At 44.3% G+C, this 22,627-nt stretch overlaps 1 protein-coding gene across 2 annotated transcripts in view; it reads left to right on the plus strand.

Annotated features, from left to right (window-relative positions):
* LDLRAD3 (low density lipoprotein receptor class A domain containing 3) overlaps window positions 1-21,287 on the plus strand; it is a 289,197-nt gene extending 267,910 nt beyond the window's left edge. For both annotated transcript variants that reach the window (XM_039470544.2, XM_074401310.1), the window contains exons 5-6: window positions 15,633-15,978; window positions 18,303-21,287. In XM_039470544.2, the coding sequence (XP_039326478.1) occupies window positions 15,633-15,978; window positions 18,303-18,540 (584 nt within the window). In that variant the 3' untranslated portion in view covers window positions 18,541-21,287. The remainder of the gene's footprint in view (window positions 1-15,632; window positions 15,979-18,302) is intronic.
* Window positions 21,288-22,627: the final 1,340 nt, after the last annotated feature.

The following is a 22,627-nucleotide window of genomic DNA, read 5'->3' on the forward strand; positions in this document are numbered from 1 at the left end:
GCTCAATAAACTATTGTACTGCAACTGGCCAAGCCTTATTACTGGACCAGAAACCAACTGACCATTGAGTTCAAAGAATGTCTGCTAAGCATTTCATTTTTCAGCTTCCACCAGACCCTCCAGGTAAATAGATACAGTAAGCAATAGAAATGGTAATTCTGTAGAGCTCTCCTTATTCAGCAAATTCTAGGCCACGTGGAAAGTCGTTTCCAGCATGTTGCCTGCAGGAGCAGCCCAGGATGTCATATACAGGAACCTGAGTCTGGCAAAGCCACTTGATGCAGAGGAGACAGATGTCTCAGAGGTTTCCCTTTGGACGGGTGGAATGATTAGATTAATCCCAATGGAGGTGCGTGAGCTCATTACCAAGTCCCACCCGCTTCCCGCGCTGTCTCTCATTGACCTTTGCTGCTTTTGCGGCCTGCAGTAGGAGAGGTAGCAAAGAGCTCTTACCCCTCATTTCCACTGCATTCTTCTGTTGACATTTTTGAAGCAATGATGCAATCCAACAGAGTTCTAAAAAGGCCACCTGGGCCCTAGCTCCCAAGTACCCTCTCACCGAGTTTTAGTGGCAATATGAATTCCTGTTTAAAAAATGCCCTTGCACTCTAGCCTGGGCAACAGAGTGAGACCCTATATCAAAAAAATAAAATAAAATAAAAAGACCAAGAAATCCTTTTTCTATCTTAAAGAGCCAATTAAATGCCTTACCCTCCAACCAGTGCTGCAACGGCCCTGAGCCCGTGTCTTAGCAAAGAGGCCATTCGTCACCCAACTCCCTGGCTTATCACTGGGCCCTTCCTCGGCAGAAGCAGAGATCTAATTCTGAGGGTGTATAGCAACTCTCAGCAGGCTTCAAAGAGCTCTGGGACTGCTGGGGGCTTTCCTCCATTCTAAGAAGCTCTCTGGGGTGAACAGCTTAGAAATGAGGGGCCATTGATACCAGTCGGCTGTTCAGTAGCACTTATTGAAAGGATAGAGTGAAGCTTTCAGGGAGACTCCCTGTTCCCATTTGCCCAAAGACTGGCAGTGGTTAGGAAGACAGGAAGCCATTCCGTCTTTTGGAATGACTGAAAATCCCCAGGGAAATGGATGCTTCATTTGGTCTTCAATCTTAGAACTTTCTTCTCTCTCTCTCGCTTGCTCTCTCTCGCTTTCTCTCGCTCTTTTGCTCTCTGTCTCCCCCCTCCCACCCCCAACTCCCCCCAACCCTCACCCCTCACCCTACCCACATCTTTCTCCCTCTCCCCCTCCCCTTGCTTTCCCTCACACTCATTTTGAACTTAATCCTGGGGCACTTGTCTCCCAGCTCTCAATAGTCCCGGTTCCCAGCATCTTGGCAGATTGGTCTCCTCTCTCATTTCCCTCTGGCTTGGGGCCAGGATGGCCCCTGCTGTGGTCGGTCTGAGGTTGGGCAGCTCCAGTTTTCCCATCACCCTCTTTTCAGTTAATTTTAGCAACTTGAGTTGCTATGGTAATGGTTCAGCAGGGTTTTCGTGGCTCTCCTTTGATTCAGTCATTTGCTGGGCTGCCCTTTAAATTAAACTTTTTCAATCTGCATCTAAATTGGGGTGGGCGATGTGCTTGGAATAGGGATCTGCAAAGGCGCTCCAGCCCCATGGGATGCTTTTTTAAAACAGGAAAGTCAGGGTGGATGTGGGGATACCCTTGGTTTACAGTGGCCCAGACAGTCCCTTGATGCTTCCAGGCTTGAAGAAATATGGGAGAGGCCATGGTAGGAGGAGTGCAGGAGTGAAATGGGCCCCCCAGGGCCACTCCCACCCTGGGAGTGCCACCAGGGTCAGGCCTGCTCCCAGCAGCTGAGCACAGGGTCTGAGCTCTCTAAGTGGACGAATGAAATGTGGCCCCAGCCAGACTTCCCTCCATCGCGTCACAGCACTTGGAGGCTCTGTGTCCCTGTGAATCCCAGCTGCTCTCCCTGCCTCCCTCTCAGCAGCATTTTCTCTTCTCTGCCATTCAGTACTCCCGAGGCTCGTTTTAATCTAGTGTGAAGGGATCGGACTCTTCGTGCAGGTAAAAGGAAGCTGCAGAAGCAAGCTTGCAGTCGCTTCACTCGGCTCAGCTTTAAAACAGTCTTCAGTGTTCATCTCAACTTTACAGCGGATGCAGGTGTCTCATCCTGATTTTAATCACACTGTCCCTTCACTGAGCGCTTTCACTTGCCTCTTTTAAACCAGGAGGCTGTGGGGCCCAGCATTGACAGGCTGTAGGCACTAAGCAGACAGGTTGTTCTAGGTGTGGCCGGCGCTGGGGAGAGTGACTAGAGAAGGAGGCAGTGAGGGAGGAGCATGGGGGAGGAAGGGCCCGTGGTGAAAAGCTGTGACTTTCATGATGAGGGGTGGACTGGACCCTTGGCAAACAGAAATTCCCGGAAGGGCTGTGAGTCCCGGCAGAGCCGGGTCCAGTCTGCCGGGTTGGCCTGGAGTGACTGTGTCAGGGCACCCTCTTGGCCACTGTGGGAGAGGAGTCTGCCTGCACTGGCCCCATACTTTTGGCCCTGTGGGCAGTGGATCTCTAGATGATTCTGGGAAAGGGTTACATTGATCCCACCTGATTTGTGAAAAGGAAGATTCTAGAAGGATGAGACTGTGTTTTTGTACAATGCACATGTGTCTTCTATATAAATCCTGAGCTCAGCCAGTGCCCATCAATAACAGTGTGAATATTCCAGCCATGAGGGTGGTTTTACCTTCCTCAAACAGATCACCGGGACAAACTGGTTGAATGGGACCTGCCCTCATACCATGAGTCATCTCTGCGTGTTGGTCAAACAGACCTGGGCTTCTGTCTCAGCTCCATCACTTCCGGGCTGTGTGACCTGGGGCAAGTGACCTCGCTTCTCTGAGTCTTATCTTTCTTACCTGAAAGGCTGAATGGGTAATGGCCATGAAGGTGTGGAGTCTCATAGGAAAGATGCACAAGCCAAGATGTCATAAGGCCACAGAGTTAGAGACACTCTTCCCGCTTCTCCCAAGAAATTTTTACTATTTGGGGCTTTGGGGATTCAGGGATGAGCAAGCAGGATTCAGCTCTGCCCTCAGGGAGTTATATTCCAGTAGAAAGAGAGACAATTAAATGCAAATATAATGTACAATGTCAGGCAGTGATGGTGCTGTGAAGGTAGACGAGGTGGGTAGGGGGTTAGAGAGTGATGTCAGTGGGCCAGAGAGGAATAAAGCCTTGAATGGAATCATCAGTGACGCGGATGCCCTGGAAGGGCCTGCTAAGCAGAGGATAAGGGCCCTGTAGCAGGTGCATGCTGGGGTGTTCCAGAACCACGTCAGGGAGGCCAATGGGTCTGTAGCAGCAGCCAAGGAGGAGCAGCAGTGGAGGTCAGAACAGCAACAGGGACAAGATTATTCAGGGCCTGGAGGTCCTGGTAAGGACTTTGGACTTTATTTGGGAATCCCCTGGAAGGTTTTGAGCTAGGAGTGACATGAACAGATGAATGTTTTTAGAAGGAGCACCCTGTAGCCATGTGGAAAAGAGACTACAGAGAGCCAGAGTGGAGGCAGGGTGGAGGGGACAGTGGCTTGGACCAGAGAGGTTATGAAGCATGTGCCCCAGGACTGGGGATTGGCTGAGGCTGGTATGCAGAGTTCCATTGGCATCAGGTATGTCTTGTGCTTCCCTTTCGGGCATTCTCATCCTGCCTGCACTGGGACTGGAGCCCAAGAGCCCAGTGTGTGGAGAACAAGAACCCAGTGTGTGCAAAACGGACAGCCCTGCCCTCCAAGGCGCTGGAGATCATTGGATCAGGATTGTTGTAGATCTGACATCTCAAGAAGCCATGAATTTGTTCATGGTCAATAAAGCTCCTTCTTGGGAGCCCTGCTTACAATGATTCTGTATCAACCCATTCCCCTAAATTACTCAGAAAGTTTTCTGCACTCAGAAGCTCCAAGTGTGCACACTCAGCATTTCCCTGGGTAATAAAGTTTCACAGGCAGGAGTAGCACCGATGAACTGATTATGCAAGGGGCCATGACACGCTCGCAGATCCCAAGAACAGAACCAGGCAGCCTTTGGACTCCTTGTGAATTTCTGAAGCATCAGCTCCTGCATGATCGGTTCTTGACAAATGTCAGAGGTGGCAGAGTATCATTCAGTCCTCACAGTGGCATCTCTCACTTCACACTCAGGAGCTGCTCCTGGTCCTTGGCCATCAGTAATGGTGATGCTGAACCTTAACTGTGTGGCCTGGGACCTGGGCCTTACTGTGTCACGAGAAGAGAGGGTGGGGCTAAGATAATTGTCTCTCAGCTTCATCCTCTTTGATCGGCAGTTGCAACACAGAGCTCCCTCCAACAGCCTGCCCAAAGGCCAGGGGTTCCCCTTTCTGATCTGTGAGAAGATACCTTGCAGAATGTTGGGAATGCAAATATCTGGAATATGGTGTATGTTTTGTCCATCTCAGCCCAGCGCTGAGGTTAAGTAAATAACCACATCCTCTCATGAAGTGTCACAGTGGACATTTGCCTAGTAAAGGCTCTGAAAAGTCCTGTAATGATAGCTATTGATAATAACTAAAGGGTTTGTTGAGTGCTACTTATTCTGTGCCAGACACCATGTTAAACATTTCTATACATATTTTTTCTTTACATCCAAAAACTAACCCTATGGGGTGGGTTCTATTATCCCATTTTAAAGATGAGGATTTTGAGACACAGAGAGGGAAAGTAACTTTTTCTAGTCCACACAGCTAGTGAGTGACATGACTGGGGTTCGAATCTAGACAGTTTGATCTCTGAACCTTCCCTCTAAACAGCTACAAAAACGTGGGTGGGGGAGAGATGGATTTAACTGTGATTCATTTGTTGTCACACCTGTTTGAGCGAGGTACTTTTTCATAAAATACCTCTTTCCATCCCACAGAGGACACTTCCAGTATACTGATCAGAGTCTAGGATCGGGTCTTCCTTGAAGGTACTGGAAAGGGACCCCATTGCAAGAGCAGTACAGTGAGGTGAAGTGACAAACGTTCAGGAGAAATGGGAAAGAGCAGAGAGAAGTATTCAGGATAGCGCAGTGGATTCTGACATCAGACTCCCGTGCCCAAAGACTAGTTGTACCATTCGTTCACTCTGTAACCTTCAGTAAGTTACTTAACCTTCCCGAGTTTCCATTTCCTCATCTGTAAAGGTGAGATAATAAAATGGCACACTTCAAAGGATTGTTGTAAAGAAGAAGGGAAATCGTGTATGTCAAAGGAAGAGTAGAAGCAGAAGGTTGGGTGCCCACTGCTCAGTGTTTAGGTTATCCTTATTTTCTTCTTCAAATGTTTGCCTTCCTGTAGTTTTGACTCTGTCTTTAAGTGAAGAGATTGTGGATTATCATGTTCCCATGTTTCAGAGTTAGTTTACCAATATCAAAAAACACTGTGGAGTACCTGTTGTATTTCCCAGATTGCAGTGAGCCCTGAGTGGTGTTCCGAGAAGGAGCAAGCCTGGTCTTTGCCCGCCAAGAGCTTAATGGTAAGATAGCCACATATGTAAAATGAAATAAAGCTGTGGGTAAGAGCATAGATGCTGGAAACAGACTGCCTGGGTTCCTCTTGGTTCCGCCACTAGCTAGCTCTAAGAATAGCTATTAATCATCCCTAAGATATGGGGAGTCCTTGGGCAAGTTCCTCAACCCATGTTTCCATTTCCTCACCTGTGAAATGGTCTACTTCATAGGAGGATACATTCATTTGATAGGGCTACCATAGCAAATGACTGCAAATTTGGCTTTGAAACAGCAGATATTTATTATCTCACAGTTCTGGAGGCCAGAAGTCCAAATGCAAGGTACTGGCAGGGTTTTTTCTTTCTGGAGGCTCCGGGGAAGAATCCATTCCATGCCTCACTCCTAGCTTCTAGGGCCGCTGGCAGTTCTTGGTGTTCCTTGTCTTGATTGGGGCTGCATGATTCCAGTTTCTGCATTCAACTTCACATGGCCTTCTACCTTGTCTGTTTCTGTGTCATCTCCCTCTCTGTCTCTCATAAAGACATTCATCATTGGATCTAAAGCTCACTGTAATTAAGAATGAGCTCATCTTGAAACTCTGATGCAAAGACCCTTTTTTCAAATAAGGTCACATTCTGAGGTTCTGGGTGGACATATCCTTTGGAGGGACACCACTCAACTCAATACAGGTGGTGTAAGCAGTAAAAGTGTTAGAATGTGTGAAACACATTAGGTATTACTGAGAATACGGTAAGAGCTGCTAGGATAATTATGGTGATGGTATTATTTATACTCCTGTTTTTTAGTTCAAAGCAAGTATGAGTGGGGGTGATGGTTGTTAGTAATATTAACATTATTATTTAGTTCAAATCAGGAATGAAGACATGTCACAAGGCAAATGTTGTTCCTCATTCCAACTCTAGACTTTTCCCTATCCCTTCGGAGGGGTTGATGCTGGGAAATTAAACACAGAACAGTGCTATCTATGAATGCCAGGTCCAAAGAGAGTGATGTGAGCCACTGAGTTTCTTGATCTGAAGAATTTTACAAGAGTTACACAGCAACACAGTCCTGGGCAATGTTCAGACTTGTGGGAGTATTGCAAAAAGACTGGAGTTCAAAAAGGCTACAGGTGGCGAGACTCTCATGGAGGTTTTTTCCCTGGCCTGGGCCTATATGTGGCCATAAGAATAGATGTGAGGTTGAGAGGCTGGAGAAACACAGCACAGTAGAAACTGACCATACTTGGTTGCTTGATGTAGACAGAGAAAAGGAGAGTGTTCAAACCTGGGAGACCAGATGGCCAGTGAAACATCCAGCAAGTAGGAATTTGTCCAAAGAAATCATTGCATCAGTGACCAAGATCACTGGCCCCCTCCCCTCATGACCCTCGCTGTCTGCCTGAATGATATTATAGCATTGTTTGTAATATTAAAAATGGGAAGCAACCTAAAGGTACTTCATTAGAGGTTTGGTTAAATAAACTGTAGTTTGTCTCTATAGTGGGATACTGTATGGCTATTCTTTCACAGAGGTTTGGGTGCCAAGGAAAGATGTCTGCATGTAGAAATATCCATACAGCACGAAGAAAAGTACATGTATATACACAAGTATAGAGAGCAGTTTTCAAGGATTTATGCTGTGGGTAGACAGCAAACTATGGCCAGTAGGCCAAATCTGACCTGCTGCCTGTTTGTATAAATAAAGTTTGATTGGGACACAGCCACATTCATTCATTGGCATATTGTCCATGACAGCTTTTATGCTACTTGTAAGGCTTACAAAGCATAAAATATTTACCATCTGGCCCTTGACAGAAAAAATTGTCTAGCTCCTGATCGATAACGCAACTGTGAACCATGTCTAGTCGAATTCTAGTAGGTTTAGGGGAGAGAAGGGGACATTTTGTCTGCCTTGGACATTTCTATATATATATTTTTTTAAATCATTAACATGGATTTTTGTGATCAGAAATAAGTTAAATTTGGAAGGGGGAAAAAGGCATGCAAGACGCACTACCTGATTTTGAGACTTAGCTATAAAGCTGTAGGTAACAGCACCCTTATTGGCATAAAGAGAGGTATATAGCTCAATCATACAAAATAGAGAGTCTAAGAATAGACTCAGACTTGTATGGTCAATTGATTTTCAACAAAGGTGCCAAGGTAATTCAATAAGAGAGGATGGGCTTTTCAACAAATGGTGTCAGAAAAATTGGAAAGCTAAATGGGAAGATAAAAAGAGCCTTGACCTTTACCTTGTTCCATAAACAAAAATTAACTTGCTGTGGATCACAGACGTAAATGTAGAAGCTAAAGCTGTAAGACTTCTTCTAAGCCAAGATTTAAGGGATGATTACTTGCATCGAATATAAAAACCACATACCATTAAGAAAGAATTGATGCAAAGGACTATGTAAAAATTTGTTTGAACACCTTCTCTTCATTGACTAGTCTTAAACAAGAAAACACCAAAAATCTCTTTTTAAGACACTGTGAAGAAAATGAAAAGATAAACCATAGACTAGGAAAAAATATTTGCAAAACACATTTGTGATAGAACGCTATGTGGCAGAACATATAAAGTGCTCTTACTGCCCAATAATCATGTCAAACCAATTTAAAAATGGGCAGAAGATTTGAATAAACACTTCATTAAAGAAGATAAGCTGTGTCAAATCAGTTATATGAACAGATGCTCACATCATTAGTCATTAGGAAATGCTAATTAAAACCTTAATGAGATACCACTAAACAACTATTAAGATGGCTAAAATTTAAAAGACTGGTATTACTAAGTGCTGCTGAGAATGCAGGGTGACTGAGAATTTTGTACATTGCTGCTGGTGGGGATGCAAAATGCTATAGCAACTTGGAGAACAGTGGAACAATTTTTTCTAAAGTTAAATATATGCTTCCCATATGACTCAGAGCTCTCCCAGCACTATGTATGCCCAAGAAATCTGAAAATACATGTTAGCACAAAGACTGGCATTCCTGAAACTGGAAACATCCCTGTGCCCTCCCTCATTTGAGAAATCGAACAAATTGTGATACATCCATGCAACTGAATACTACTCAGGTACAAAAAGGAATGAGGTATTAATACTCAGAGAAACATGGATGAATCTCAAAAGCAGTGTGCTGAGTGAAAGAATCACACAATAGGCTACATACTGTTACATGCCACTTGTATGACTTTCTGGAAAAAAGTGGATCTATTTGGACAGAAAATAGACCCCTGGTTTCCAGAGGCTTGGAATGGTGGGAGAAGATTGACCACAAGAAGCACAAAATATTTTTTGTGGGGGATGGAAAGATTCTATATCTTGATTGTGGAAGAGGACATGCGACTGTTTCATTTTGTCAGATTTCATCTAACAGTGATTTTCAAAGGGCAAATCTTGTGCCTAAGATATACCTCAATAAATCTAGCTTTTAAAATATATAATCTGGAGGAAAACAAACTGAAAAAATACTTTAAAAAAAATAGCAAGGTAGGAGTTTTTCAAAGCGATGAGGGAGAGTCACTTTGAAGGGCAGTGAGTATTCCAAAACAGGAATTCTGGACTTAGGAGGTCAGGCTGGGCCAGGTGCGGTGGTTCATACCTATAATCCCAGCACTTTGGGAGGCTGAGGCCGGTGGATCAGTTGAGGTCAGGAGTTCGAAACTGGCCTGGCCAACATGGTGAACTCCGTCTCTACTAAAAATACAAAATTAGCCGGGCATGGTGGCGTGTGCTTGTAATCCCAGTTACTCGTGAGGCTGAGGCAAGAGAAGCACTTGAACCCGGGAGTTGGAGGTTGCAGTAAGCCAAGATTGTGCTACTGTACTCCAGCCTTGGTGACAGATGAGACTCTGTCTCAAAAAAAAAAAAGAGGTCAGATTGGAGGCATTGGAAGCTGTCCTCAGGGAATCATGAGTCATTAAGGGGTCTCCAAGTAAGCATGGGACAATGAGGCTAGAACCCCAAAAAGCCCTCACACCTACAGGGAGAAAAGGACAGGAAACAATAAAGAAACTGAGCCAGGTGCAGTGGCACAGGCTACAATCCCAGCTACTCAGAGGCTTAGATGGGAGGATCACTTGGGCCTAGGAGTTCAAGACCAGCCTGGGCAGCATAGCGAGACCCTATGTCTAAAATTAAAAATAAAGAAACTGATGCACATCAGCCTGGGCAAGTTCAAAGGAAGAGGACAGAGTGCTTAGTTTTTAAATAGATAATACAGAACAAATAGTACATAGTAGGCAGGGGTCAACAGTAAAAAGTAAATCTCCCTCTCCACAACCATCTATTCCCCTTCCTGGAAGCTCCCGGTGTTACTGGTTATATTGTGTTTCTCCAGATACATTCTGTACATTCTCTACTGAACTTTGCTTTTTTCCCCTTCCAGTTGTTCTGTATCGGTATATACAGAGGTTCCCTAATTTTAAAAATAGCTGCAAGATTGTATGGAGGCACCATAATTTATGTAGCCAGGCTGCAACTGATAAACATTTGGATGTTTCTGATATATTTTGCTTTTATATTTTTTTATTTTATGAAAACATTTAACAATGTTTTCATAAATGCTTATTTTGTTTTTCGGCTTTTTAGAGTCAGGGTCTCACTCTGTCGCTCAGGCTGGAATATAGGGGTACTGTCATAGCTCACCACAGCCTCAAACTCCTGGCCTCCAGTGATTTTCCTTCTCAGCGTCCTAAGTAGCTGGGACTATGGGCATATGCCACCATGCCCAGCTAATTTAGAGACGGTGTCTCCCTATGTTGCCCAAGCCAGTGTCGAACTCCTAGGCTCAAGCCACCCTCCCCACTTTCACCTCCCAAAGAGCTGGAATTACAGATATGCGTCACCATGACTGGCCAATTTAAAAGAATATGCACATTTTAATGTTAGTATATATTATTAGCTCCTCTGCCACCTTGGGTGGGCACCAACTTGCCCTCCCACTAGCCATGCCTGAATATATACAAGGCATAAATATACCTGTTTGCCCAAGACCTGGCCAGCAGAATATGAGATCAAACTTTGCTTTTGCCAATCTGGTAGGCAAAAAATGATATCCAGTAGGAAATTTCATTTGCATCTGGAGGAGGGGATTTTTTTGGATGTGAAGGAACACCAAGTCACAAGTGTCACCTGCTTGAGTGCCTCCCCTGGTCCAGACAGTACCTCTGTGTGAATTAGTTAAAGGTACTTTTCCTCAAGACACTTGGCTGCCATCTGCTAGAAAGCTATCGTGATAACTAAACAAATATGTGATAACTTTGAGGTGAAGAGCACCCCCAGAGTTGTACAAAACACAGCCTGCTTCTCCACGGGCAGCTGTGGAGAGGTTTGATGGAGCAGCAGTCTCTAGGTAGGAACCAGATTGCCTGGAATTAGTACAGTAGAAGCAGCACGTACAGGACAAGAACTCAAGAAGCTTGACAGTGGAGCACAAGGGCATTAGCTTGAGGGACAGCCAGAATAAATGGAAACTTCATTATCCATGGATTATGCACTTGGAACTTAGGTCCCAGGCAACTCTGATGTTAGTAATTTGGCCAGCAGCCTCATTAAGCTCTTAAGAAAAGTGGGCCTAGTTAATGAATTAACACAAGATGACATTTTACACACAGAGCAAAAACCAGAGCAGGCACCACTGAGTTATGCAACATCATAATTTCTCAGGCAAATGTGATCGCTGCGTCTCGCCTGCCAAAATGAAGAGAGGTCTGAAGAGAGCCTGCTTCCGGAGACATAAGTGAGCCCATTAAGTTCCACGGGCATTTTATATCTCATGCATTTAAAGGGCTCCCACTTGAAGTCTTAAAACCTCACATGTTTATACAGAAGTCAGCATTTTAAAATCTCTGGACCATTTGTTTTGTGTGTGACAGTTTACCCACTTTACTTTTTTTTTACCAAATGTGACTCACTAGCTAGGACCAGTAGCTCACACCTGTAATCCCAACACTTTGGAAGGCCAAGACGTATAGATTACTTGAGCCCGGGAGTTCAAGACCAGCCTGGGCAACATAGGTAGACTCTGTCTTTACAAAATATGCAAAAATTAGCTGAGCGTGGTGGTGCACGCTTGTAGTCCCACCCACTGAGAGGGAAGATGGCTTAGCCCAGGAGGTTGAGGTTATTAAACCAAGATAGTGCCACTGCACTCCACCTTGGCCAACAAAGGGAGAGACCCTGTCTCAAAAAATATATATTAAAAATTAAAAAGGAATTAAAAAAATAGAAATATCTCTCACTGGAATAGAACTGTCTGTTCATATCTTCTCCCCAACCCAACCCCATCCCCCAGAGGTGGCTCCCCCAGCTTTCTACCCCTGGTTGCGAGAAGTTGGTGAGGATCACAGTAAGAAAGGCAACACTACACTAAAATCTAGTGTTCATTAGTGAGGGGTGATGAAAAATTCTGGAGCTGGACAGTGGTGATGGACGCACAGTAACATGTATGAACATTAATAATGTGTATGAACGTTAGCGCCACTGAACTGTGCACTTTAAAACGGTGATAGTGGTAAATTTTATGTCTATTTTATTATTAGATAAATTATATAATTATATGTTATATGTATTATATAATTACATATTATAATATGTAATTATGTTATATGTTATGATATAATATATAATTATGTTGTATATTATGATATATATTATATAATTACATATTACATATTATATAATTGTAATTATATATTATATAGTATATATAAAATGTATTATAACATTTATATATAAATATATAATAAAGAACATATATAGTAATATATATTGTTAATATGTAATTATATATGTTAATATGTAATTACATAATATATAATTACATATTTTATAGTATAACATGTTATATATGTATATGTTATATATATTTATATATAATATATACTATATGTAACATACACACTATGTAATTATATATTATACTATGTCATATGTATTATATAATAATTATTATTTTGTCATCGTCGTCGTCGTCATAAAAAAGAACTGGCATCACGGAGGCAGGCCATTGCCAGGCACTGTGCTCAGCACTTGTGTGTATATTGTACCCTACCATCTGGATAATCCAGGGAGATATAGACACTGTTGTTTACTCAGGACCATCACCATTTCACAGACGAGGAGGGTGAGGCTTCTAAGAATTAAAAATCTCGCTTGAGCTCAAACAGCTAGAAGCAGTGGGTCCAGGATTCCACACCAATGCTTCTAACTCTGCAGCTCTCCCTGCTAGATAACAAAATGAAGAAGATATTTTAGTTGAAGCCTGAATTTTGAAACATACTCATACACAAGCCTCCACCCAGCTTCTAATTGCCTAAGCTGTGAACAGAGAGAAGTCCAGCAGAATCTGTGAGTGACAGCTAATTAATTGTCTCCAGAAAAAATCCAAACCGCCTCCCCTCCTTAACTATACCGAAAGATGATTTTGTCTTTCTGCTGGGCTCCTGTTTACTTCTTTCTGTGCAATGAATCACTGAAACAGGGACCACCAGGGGTGGAGAATCTTTGTAGATTTTAGTCCATTTTTAGGTGTGGCTAGCGAGATGGATTAACACACACAGCCAGACCTTGAAGGGGAAGGTCATCATTTGTCTGAGATTGGGATCATTTGGGGAATCAGAAAATGTTTATATCAGAAAAGAAGAGAAGTCAGTGTATTTTGCAGTGTGTGGTTTTTTGAAGGAGAAACATCTAGATTCTAGTCCTGTTCCTCTGCTTACTTCTTATGTGATGTTAAACAAAATAATTCACCTCTCTGAGTCAATTTGCTCATCTGGCAAATAGGAATAACAACAGCACTCACTTTACGAGGGTGTGTGAATAAACAGATTTTTTTCCCATTGAGTGGTGGGTATTTATTGAGCGCCTACTATGTGCCAGGCATCATCCTACTGTCTGGGGATACAGCAGTGAACAAAACAGACACACAGCTAGTGATGAGGGATGGAGTAAGCCCTTAGCCAATGCCAGGACAGAGAACATGAGTCACCTGTAGTCACCTCTGTCACTGCTATTTCATGGCTACGTTTTGAACCCTGTGGACCTGTCGTGGACCGTCCGGGATGGGTAGGCACGTCTGCCGGGGGGTCTCTCGACCTGCAAGAGGGTCCCAATACCTGGAAGAGGGAGTGCGCCTGGGAAAATAATAAAGACAGAGAGAGAGAAAGCGAGGCGTCTGGAGGGCTGATAGGCTGTGCCTAAACAGCAAATTTTATTTTTCAAAGGCCAGGAATAAATACACTTTCTTGTGGGGAACACTCCCATGTGAGACCCCTATGGACCCACTGAAACCTCCTCACTGGCTCACAGGTGGAACAAGGACAGGGTCATGGCCACCAGCTGTACTCACTTGGTCTGCATTTATTCTTCCCGCTAGACCATGACAGTAAGTAGTGGCAGCTCTCTGTAAAGATGAGGGGTCCCCAGCTTGGACCCCTGGTTTCCTCCACCTGCCTCAACCTTACCATGGTTGCTAGATGTGTCCTGCTGACTGGGAAGCTCCTTACCTGAGTGCTTGAAGTGTGACTAGTTAGGACATGTGGAGAGAAGGATATTATTACAGCAACCTGCAGGGGTGGGATGTGTACCAGACCTTCACCCTGGAACCCCCGAGGAAGTACCTGCAGATTGCATGGCAGGTCTTATTCAGGTGACATAGAGCAGAATGTTAGGGCCAGGTTCTGAAGTCAGACCCCTGGACTCAACTCACGCACAGCTTGTTACCTCCAAACTGCATGGCTGTGGCCAGGGGAACCGAATTCTCTGAGCTTCATTTTCCTCATCTAAAAAAAAGGAGAATTACAGCACCTACCCCATGGAGTTGTTATGAGGCAGGCAGATGTGATATAAAGCATGTACTTGGCCAGGCACAGTGGCTCACACCTGTAATCCCAGCACTTGGGAGGCCAAGGTGGTCGGATCACTTGAGGTCAGGAGTTCGAGACCAGCCTGGCCAACATGGTGAAACCCCATGCCCAAAAGTAGTTGGGCATGTGGCACACATCTGTAGTCTCAGCTACTTGGGAGGCTGAGGTGAGATAATTGCTTGAACGTGGGATGCAAAGGTCATAGTGCACTGACATCGTGGCACTTCACTCCAGCTTGGGTGACAGAACAAGACCCTGTCCCAAATAAATAAATCAAGCACGCAAGCAAGCATGTATTTGTCCGTACTGAACACGTGTACTTACAGAGCACAACGTACAACGTGTAGCTATGTTCAGGGGCTTGATGCATACTGACTCATTTCATGCTCACAGAAGCCCCAAGAACTGAACACAATTACATCTCCATTTTGCAGCTGAGAGAGAATAGCACTTTCAAAGGGTACACAGCAAGCAAGTTTTGTGGGGCGGGGATTTGAGCCCAGGAATTCCTGCTGCTAGCGTGGGCTGTGCTGGCTCTCTATCCCAAAAGCTCCATGTGGGTCCTGGCTTAAACTAAATGTTCTGCACGTGTGAGGACTCCAGAGGCACTACCTCTGTTCCTGAGGTGTGTTACTTTATCAATTTCTACTAAAGAACTGATTCCTGCCACAAGAATTCTCACTCCTGTTCCCTAGATATTATATGGTACTGACTTTTTGAAACAACTTTATGGAGGTATTATTTGCATTACTTAAAATTTGCCCATTTTAAGTGTTCAGTTCAGTGATTTGTTGCGCAGAGTGAGAGGGCAGAATTTACCGATTTGTGCAACGGTCACCATAATCCAGTTTCAGAACATTCACATTACCCCAACAAGACTCCTCATGCCTATTGTTAATCCCCATCCTCTTTCTCACTCCAGGCAACCACTCATCTACTTTCTGCCTCTGTAACATTGCCTTTCCCAGAAATTTCATATGAACAGAATCATACAAGTTGTGATCTTTATGTCTGGCTTATTTTACTGCATCATGTTTTTGAGGTCCATCCATGCAGTAACATGTTTCAGAATTTGCTAAATTTTTATGGCCAAATAATATTCCATTGGGTGGATGTACCACATTTTGTTTACCAGTTGGTAGACATTTGGGTGGTTCCCACTTTTTGGCTGTTGTGAATAGGACTACTGCCAACATACACGTGCAAAATCTGGGGCTGAGGTTGAAACACAAAGATGAGCCAAACTGATAACCTTCGCTCTTTTCTCTCCTCTCTCCGGGGTTTCACAGAACCGGGCAGCGGGCAGGTGTTTGTGACTCCAGAGAACCAGCTTGTATATTACCCCAGCATCACCTACGCCATCATCGGCAGCTCCGTCATCTTCGTGCTGGTGGTGGCCCTGCTGGCACTGGTCTTGCACCACCAGCGAAAGCGGAACAACCTCATGACACTGCCCGTGCACCGGCTGCAGCACCCTGTGCTGCTGTCCCGCCTGGTGGTCCTGGACCACCCCCACCACTGCAACGTCACCTACAACGTCAATAATGGCATCCAGTATGTGGCCAGCCAAGCAGAGCAGAATGCATCAGAAGTAGGCTCCCCACCCTCCTACTCTGAGGCCCTGCTGGACCAGAGGTGTGTGCTGGATGGAAGAGACTGAGGCGGGAGAGGGCATCCATATTGGGGAGAGGAATAGGTGCACACACTGGGGTTTCTAGGTCTTGCCAAGAGCCTGGCTTCAGCTGCTGTACGCAGTGGCAGCATCTGACATTTGCCAGGTCCTTGCAAAACGCTCTATGTGTATCACCTCAGTTAATCCTCTCAGCAGCACCTCACTTGAGGGGGGAAACTGATAGGAATATTTCGAAACTGTTTTGTAGTGATGGTTTCACAAATCAGTAAATTTCTACATTCTACAGGTGAGAAAACTGAGGTTCTGGGATGTTAAATTACTTGTCTGAAGAACATACAGTTAGGATCCTGGCTAACTCAGAGGTCTGCTCCTCCTGGGAATGTCACGCTATAGCTCTGAGCCTCACCTGCTGCTGCAGAGCAGTGCACAATACTTGTGAGAGGTTTGGTTAATATCTGTTGAATGAATGGATGAATGAATAAGTGAATGAATGAGAGAATCAGTGAGTTCCTAAACTTTGCTTGGCTTCGTCTATAAAATACAAGGTGGAAAGGAGCACTTTCAAGTTTTTTTAAGCAGTAGACACCTTATTGCAAATGGAATTATACAAGAACCCCCAGTATATAAAGCCGAGAAGCAGAGTTCTGTAGCTAAAGCAAGTAGTGTGCCTCTTTCCTGCTCAACATCCCTCTTCCTCGAGCTCTGCAGTGTATGGCGTTAGACTTTTTTTGAGACAGAGTTTCGTTCTTGTTGCCCAGGCTGGAGTGCAATGGCGCAATCTCGGCTCACCGCAACCTCTGTCGCCCAGGTTCAAGTGATTTTCCTGCCTCAGCCTCCCGAGTAGCTGGGATTACAGATGTGTACCACCACACCCAGCTAATTTTGTATTTTTAGTAGAGAAGGAGTTTTTTCATGTTGGTCAGGCTGGTCTCAAACTCCCAACCTCAGGTGATCCACCCACCTAGGCCCCCCAAAGTGCTGGGATTACAGGCATGAGCCACCGCACCCAGCCTGGCATTAGACATTTTGCAGGCCATATTCTGATGGTGACTGGCTCTTCCGTGGACCCTCTTCAGTGGCCACTCTTGTATTCAATCTTCATTTTCCTTCTTCATTGAAGGTGAATAAAGATCCAGAGGTCAGTGGAGGGGATGGCACATAAGGATCTCTTTGCAAATAAATGTAAAAATTCAGGACCCTCCTCACCTAATAAAGTTCCCACACATAACCTTTTCATTTGGACCATCCAGTGTACAGTAAGGTTAAAATTGCTGAATCTGGAAGCAATGCATGTTCAAATCCCAACATTGCTGTTTGCCAGTTATTTCTGATCCTGAGCCAGACATTGAATGTCTCTGTGCATCAGTTTCCCCACCAAAGCAAAAGGCATGAAAGTAATGCCCACCTCATAGCATTCTTGTGAGCATTAAATAAGGTAAGGAATGTAGGGGGCACAGCAAGGTGCCTGGCTCACAAGAAGCCTTCAGTAAATGAGAGCTAGAAAATAAAAGGTCTTTTCTGTTAAATGCATTCCTTTCAAGCCCCTTCTGCATTAACAGACTGAGGTGCTGAGAGGATGTCCTCTCACTTACCCCGGTTTGCAGCCAGGAAGAGTTGGCTTTCAATATGAATGCCAATTCTGTGTTCCCATCAGAGCCCAGTCAAGACACCAGCTCATGCCAGGCACGATGGCTCGCGCCTGTAATTCCAGCACTTTGGGAGGCCGAGGTGGGCAGATCATGAGGTCAGGAGTCCTGACCAACATGGTGAAACCCCATCTCTAATAAAAACACAAAAATTAACTAGGCGTGATAGTGCATGCCTGTAATCTTGACTACTCAGGAGGCTGAGGCAGGAGAATCGCTTGAACTAGGAGGTGGAGGTTGCAATGAGCCGAGATTATGCTGCTGCACTCCAGCCTGGGCAACAGACTGAGACTCCATCTCAAAAAAAAAAAAAAAAAAAAAAAAAAAAAAAAGACACCAGCCCAGCCTCTAGGGCTTTTGGCTGATGGAGCAGAGTGGCAATGCCAAACTACCCAGGTTGAACCGAGGGACTTGGCGAGCAGTCTCACTCTGGGTCTACCCAGAGGATATGGTTTTGGCACTGCACAGTCAACATGAACCAACCAGAACACACTGGCCTTTTCTGTTCCACTGTGGTTCCTGGTCCTTGAATTAATTGTCTTTGTACTTGGAGGGAAAATCTCATTTCTCACTGGAAACACCAGCTCAGAAATGGGCAGAAATTGCCTTGTCTTGGCTCTAATGTGTTCTCTTCTTTTTCTCTCTCCATTGCCCCTGCCATTCTTCTGTCCCCATCACAGGCCTGCATGGTACGACCTTCCTCCACCACCCTACTCTTCTGACACGGAGTCTCTGAACCAAGCCGACCTGCCCCCTTACCGCTCCCGGTCCGGGAGTGCCAACAGTGCCAGCTCCCAGGCAGCCAGCAGCCTCCTGAGTGTGGAAGACACCGGCCACAGCCCGGAGCAGCCTGGCCCCCAGGAGGGCACTGTTGAGCCCAGGGACTCTGAGCCCAGCCAGGGCACTGAAGAAGTATAAGTCCCAGTTATTCCAAAGTCCATATGGGTTACTCTACTCTGACTTGTCGTTCTAACAACTTGTGCTCATGGGAAGCTCTTCAGGCACCTGTAAGGGTATCTCAACTTGCCGTTTGGGGTATTAAGCTATCCCTGCATTCTCCCTCCTCCCCCGGATTTCAGAGATGTTTTTCTAGCCTCTCAGTTTACATGATCTGTTGTGCATGTTTTTGGTGAGGTCACCCCTCCTTCAGGACCCTAGATCAGACCCTTACTTTTCACATTATTATGTTTCTGTTGGACAGGCAGCAGATAAAACAGTATTGAAGCAGGCTGGGAGAGAGCAGTGTTTCTACGCTATGTTGGATGCTCAGAAGCGCAGGAGACACTAGACCAAATGCTCTCTGCTGGGCTGCTACCTTATAGCATTTGGGGATTTGGGTTTGGGTTAGATGATCCTACAAGGAAGCCATCATTAGATGGTTGCCCCCACCCCCCCAGAAAATTCAGTTGAGCATTGAAACCTGTCTTGCACGATCCTATGCATTGCCCTCAGTCCAGCAGAGTCAGTGGCCAAAGAAAACTCTGGACATGAGTAACAACCTTCAGCAGTCACATGCCATTTGGGTTTTGTGAAGGACTCTGAAACTATCCTGGCTTTAGAAATTTGCCCAAGAATGCTTATTCTAAGAGTTTTCCCCAGCAACATATATCATCAGCCTCATCCCAGAATAGGCAGGGAGCTTCTGCCATGAGATTACCCAAGTTCTCAGCTCTTAAACTGTGGGCTGCCAATTGCCTACAATCCCTTGGCTCTACATCCACTTCCCTCGTTTCTGGGCTGCCACCCTCCCAGCTGACCTGCCTGTAGCCAAGGAATGAGGCCCTAACTTGAGTTGGCCCAAAATCTGATCTGGCTCTATGTCCCTGTGACCCACACCAAGCCTGTCTTGCTCATTCATGCAGCCTCAACACTGGCCTCCAAACCTCCCTTAACATTGCAAGTCCATTTTACCTGGCGTTTGGACTTGAGGACACTGGTTTCTATCCCAGGTGAGAGCCGTATTTGGTACCTCCAGCGAGAGCTCCTGGCTCCCTGCACTGTGCACACTCCTCTGTCCAGGGTCCCAGTACCAGTGCCTCTAGTTAAGAGTTAGGGTCAGGGTCAGGCCTCTCCCAGCGTCCCAGCAGTTTCTCCTCTGAGACACATGGGCAGTAGACAATTTGGAGTCAAGATTTTCCATTTGGATTTATTTTAAATCTTTTAGAAATGCATTTGAAACAGTGTGTTTGTGTTTTGTTTTGTTTTTTTCCCTTCTAGTTAAGGGACTATTTATATGTGTATAGGAAAGCTGTCTCTTTTTGTTTGTTTGTTTTTCCTTTAACAACGTCCAAAGAAAAATGCAAAAGGAGATCACACCCTTGCCCCTCTGAGCCCCGTGATAACAAGTCACTCCAGACTAACCTGTGTGCCAGACATTTGTGCATTGTTGCACTTCGAGGTTATTATTTATCGAGTTCTTGAAGGAAGCAGAAAGAGGGACTCCTCTTTCCCTCAGTGTATAGTCTCTATGTTTGTGCTAGTTTTTCTCTAACTTTCTCTGTGCCCAGCCAGCCAGAGGGCCCGCCTTCCTGTGGGAATAAGGGGTAAAACGTTAGGCATTATTTGGCAAGAAACCACACTGACTGATGAGGGATAAAATGGAACCAGGTAGAGCCACTCCCGGCAGCTGTCACCCATTCAAAACTTCTTTCCGCAGCTGCAGAAATGTTCAGTAACCTGTTTGATGCTAATTAAAACAAAGCCTACAGGAGGTGGGGCTGAAGTGGCATTCAGTGATCCTGTCCTGTAGACTTTTCTTTCTTTTTTTTAACCAAATCCAAAGTATGTTACAGAAAAGCTAGCCACTGGTGTTTTGTTTTGTTTCAGTTAAAAAAAAAAAAAAAAGAAGAGAACTTAGTTGCCTGTGTCTTTCATTTTAAAAATAGCACTTGAGTTATTTTCTGAGTAATCCAATAAAGAACTTTTGATGACAGCCAGAATGTGTTAGAACTCTGGCTGAACATTTCATCTCCTGTGAGTCAGAAGGGCTTTATTTCTCCCTTTGATGGGCCCTTGCTTCTTTCTGGTGCTCTGGAAGTTGTTTAGAGGAAGAATTCTAATTTAAATTAATTGCACAGTGAGTTAATCTCACTCACTTTCGCTTTTCTGCTTCCAGGCATTTTAGGAAAAACAAATGGTTTTAGTAGATAAAGGAAGCCTATTAATGTTTTTTAAAACAAACAGGGACATTTTTATCATAGATTTGATTTTTTTAATGAATGTTTTTAAAAATACATAAATGGGACACCAAAGCTGCAGGGTTTTTTCGGGGGTAGGGTTTGTTTCCTACTCAAGACGGCAAATTAGTGGCCAGCAGTATTTTTTAACTCATTCCAACCAGGAAGCTTTTTTATACATTGCTTGAATCTATGCCATCTGGAAAATGGTCTTGTCTCTTTTTTCTCAAGTGAGATCAGCATTTTATTTTAGAATTAAATTAGTTCCACTATGATGGCTGGCCTATTTTCTGACTCAGCTCCCTCTACCTTGAAATTGACATTTTAAAAAAATGCAACTAAGTGGTTAACAAATAGTGTGTGATGCTCAAAGTTAATGTAAACTGGAAAGGTTGTGTGTTGTTGCTTTTTGTTTTTTTCTTGGGCTTGGTTTTGTTTTGTTTTTTAATTTTTATACTTTCAAATAAATTTGCAGTTTCATTCTTTCGATTTGTACAAATGGTTCTTGACCCACTTATCTCCCTTATAGTAATATAAACAGTGGACAGTCACTTCTGTCCTAGCTTTTGCAATGAATTTATACCATAATAAAATGAAAAAAAAGGAAGAATATGTTGGTGGGACCTCAAAATGTGATAGATGTGTCAAGATTCCACAGCCGATATGATTGGAATACAGAGGCAAAGTTGTGGACGACCAGTTAATGTAATGGGCCCTAGGAAATCATATCTGAAGACGGGTGTTTCTGCCTTTGTTACAGCATTGTTCAAGGGAGAAGGACAAGTGGCTGTGATAACTGTAGCAGATTCTGACCACATATTCAGGAACACACTACAGCTCTTGCACAGGTGTGCTAATAATTAGTTTTAAAATACAGATGGCTCAGATTGTCTCCACCAATGATGGGAGCATCTTTATGGTTTTTTTAAGTCTAGTTTTGGAGCCACATGTTGGCCAGTGCAGCAGGGACATATAGGAATGAAGTTAGGATACCCCGTAGGTCACCACCACCACCATCATGAATAGGAGCAATAACTCCAGCCCTGGCCAAAATGGAAATCCAGATGCAGGACCAGCAGTACCAAGACTTAGATCATATATTGGTCCTAGATTTCTCAAAAAGAAGACTGGACTCTCAGACTGGGTTATCCCAAGTATATGCTACATCATGTCCTGTCCCAAGTGGTGTAGAATAGAGTTTCCTAAGTGCCAGTGATTTCTCAAGTTACTCCTCATTTCATCATCCCTCAAGGCACCTTATGAATACCATGTTCATGGATGCCAGGGTGAGCATTTTTTATGGATGCTAGTGCTTTACAATAATTGTAAAGTACTAATCCAGAGCAGGGTTTGACAAACTTTCTCTGAAGGTCCAGAGAGTAAATATTTTTGGCTTTGTGGTCATGTGGTTTCTGTAGCAAGTGCAAAAGCAGCCATATAGACGACACAAAAATGAATGGATGTGGCTGTGTTCCAACTATTTGCAAAAGTAGGCTACTGGCTGGATTTGACCTGTGGGCTGTGGTTTGTCAATAATGTAAAGGATTGCTTCCTCCTTGGGTTCACAGATCTAAAGCTAAAGGCATTGAAAAGAAACAGTTGTGATCATGGCTTGGAGTACTAGAACCATTGAAATGACACCAACCTCAAAATAAAAATAGGAAAACTCATAAAAGCAGGAAATTCAAGCCTCCTATTAGTTCTCTTCCAAAATAAGAAGACACAGGTTTAAGATGAAGGGAGGCTTTATTAATGAAGTCCCTAATAGTTGGGTTGAATATAGCAATCCTAGTCAATAAATAAATAACTACTCTCACTGGGAGTTCTTC

Source organism: Saimiri boliviensis, chromosome 6, assembly GCF_048565385.1.
Source record: "Saimiri boliviensis isolate mSaiBol1 chromosome 6, mSaiBol1.pri, whole genome shotgun sequence".
In the NCBI taxonomy this organism is placed as follows: Eukaryota; Metazoa; Chordata; class Mammalia; order Primates; family Cebidae; genus Saimiri; species Saimiri boliviensis.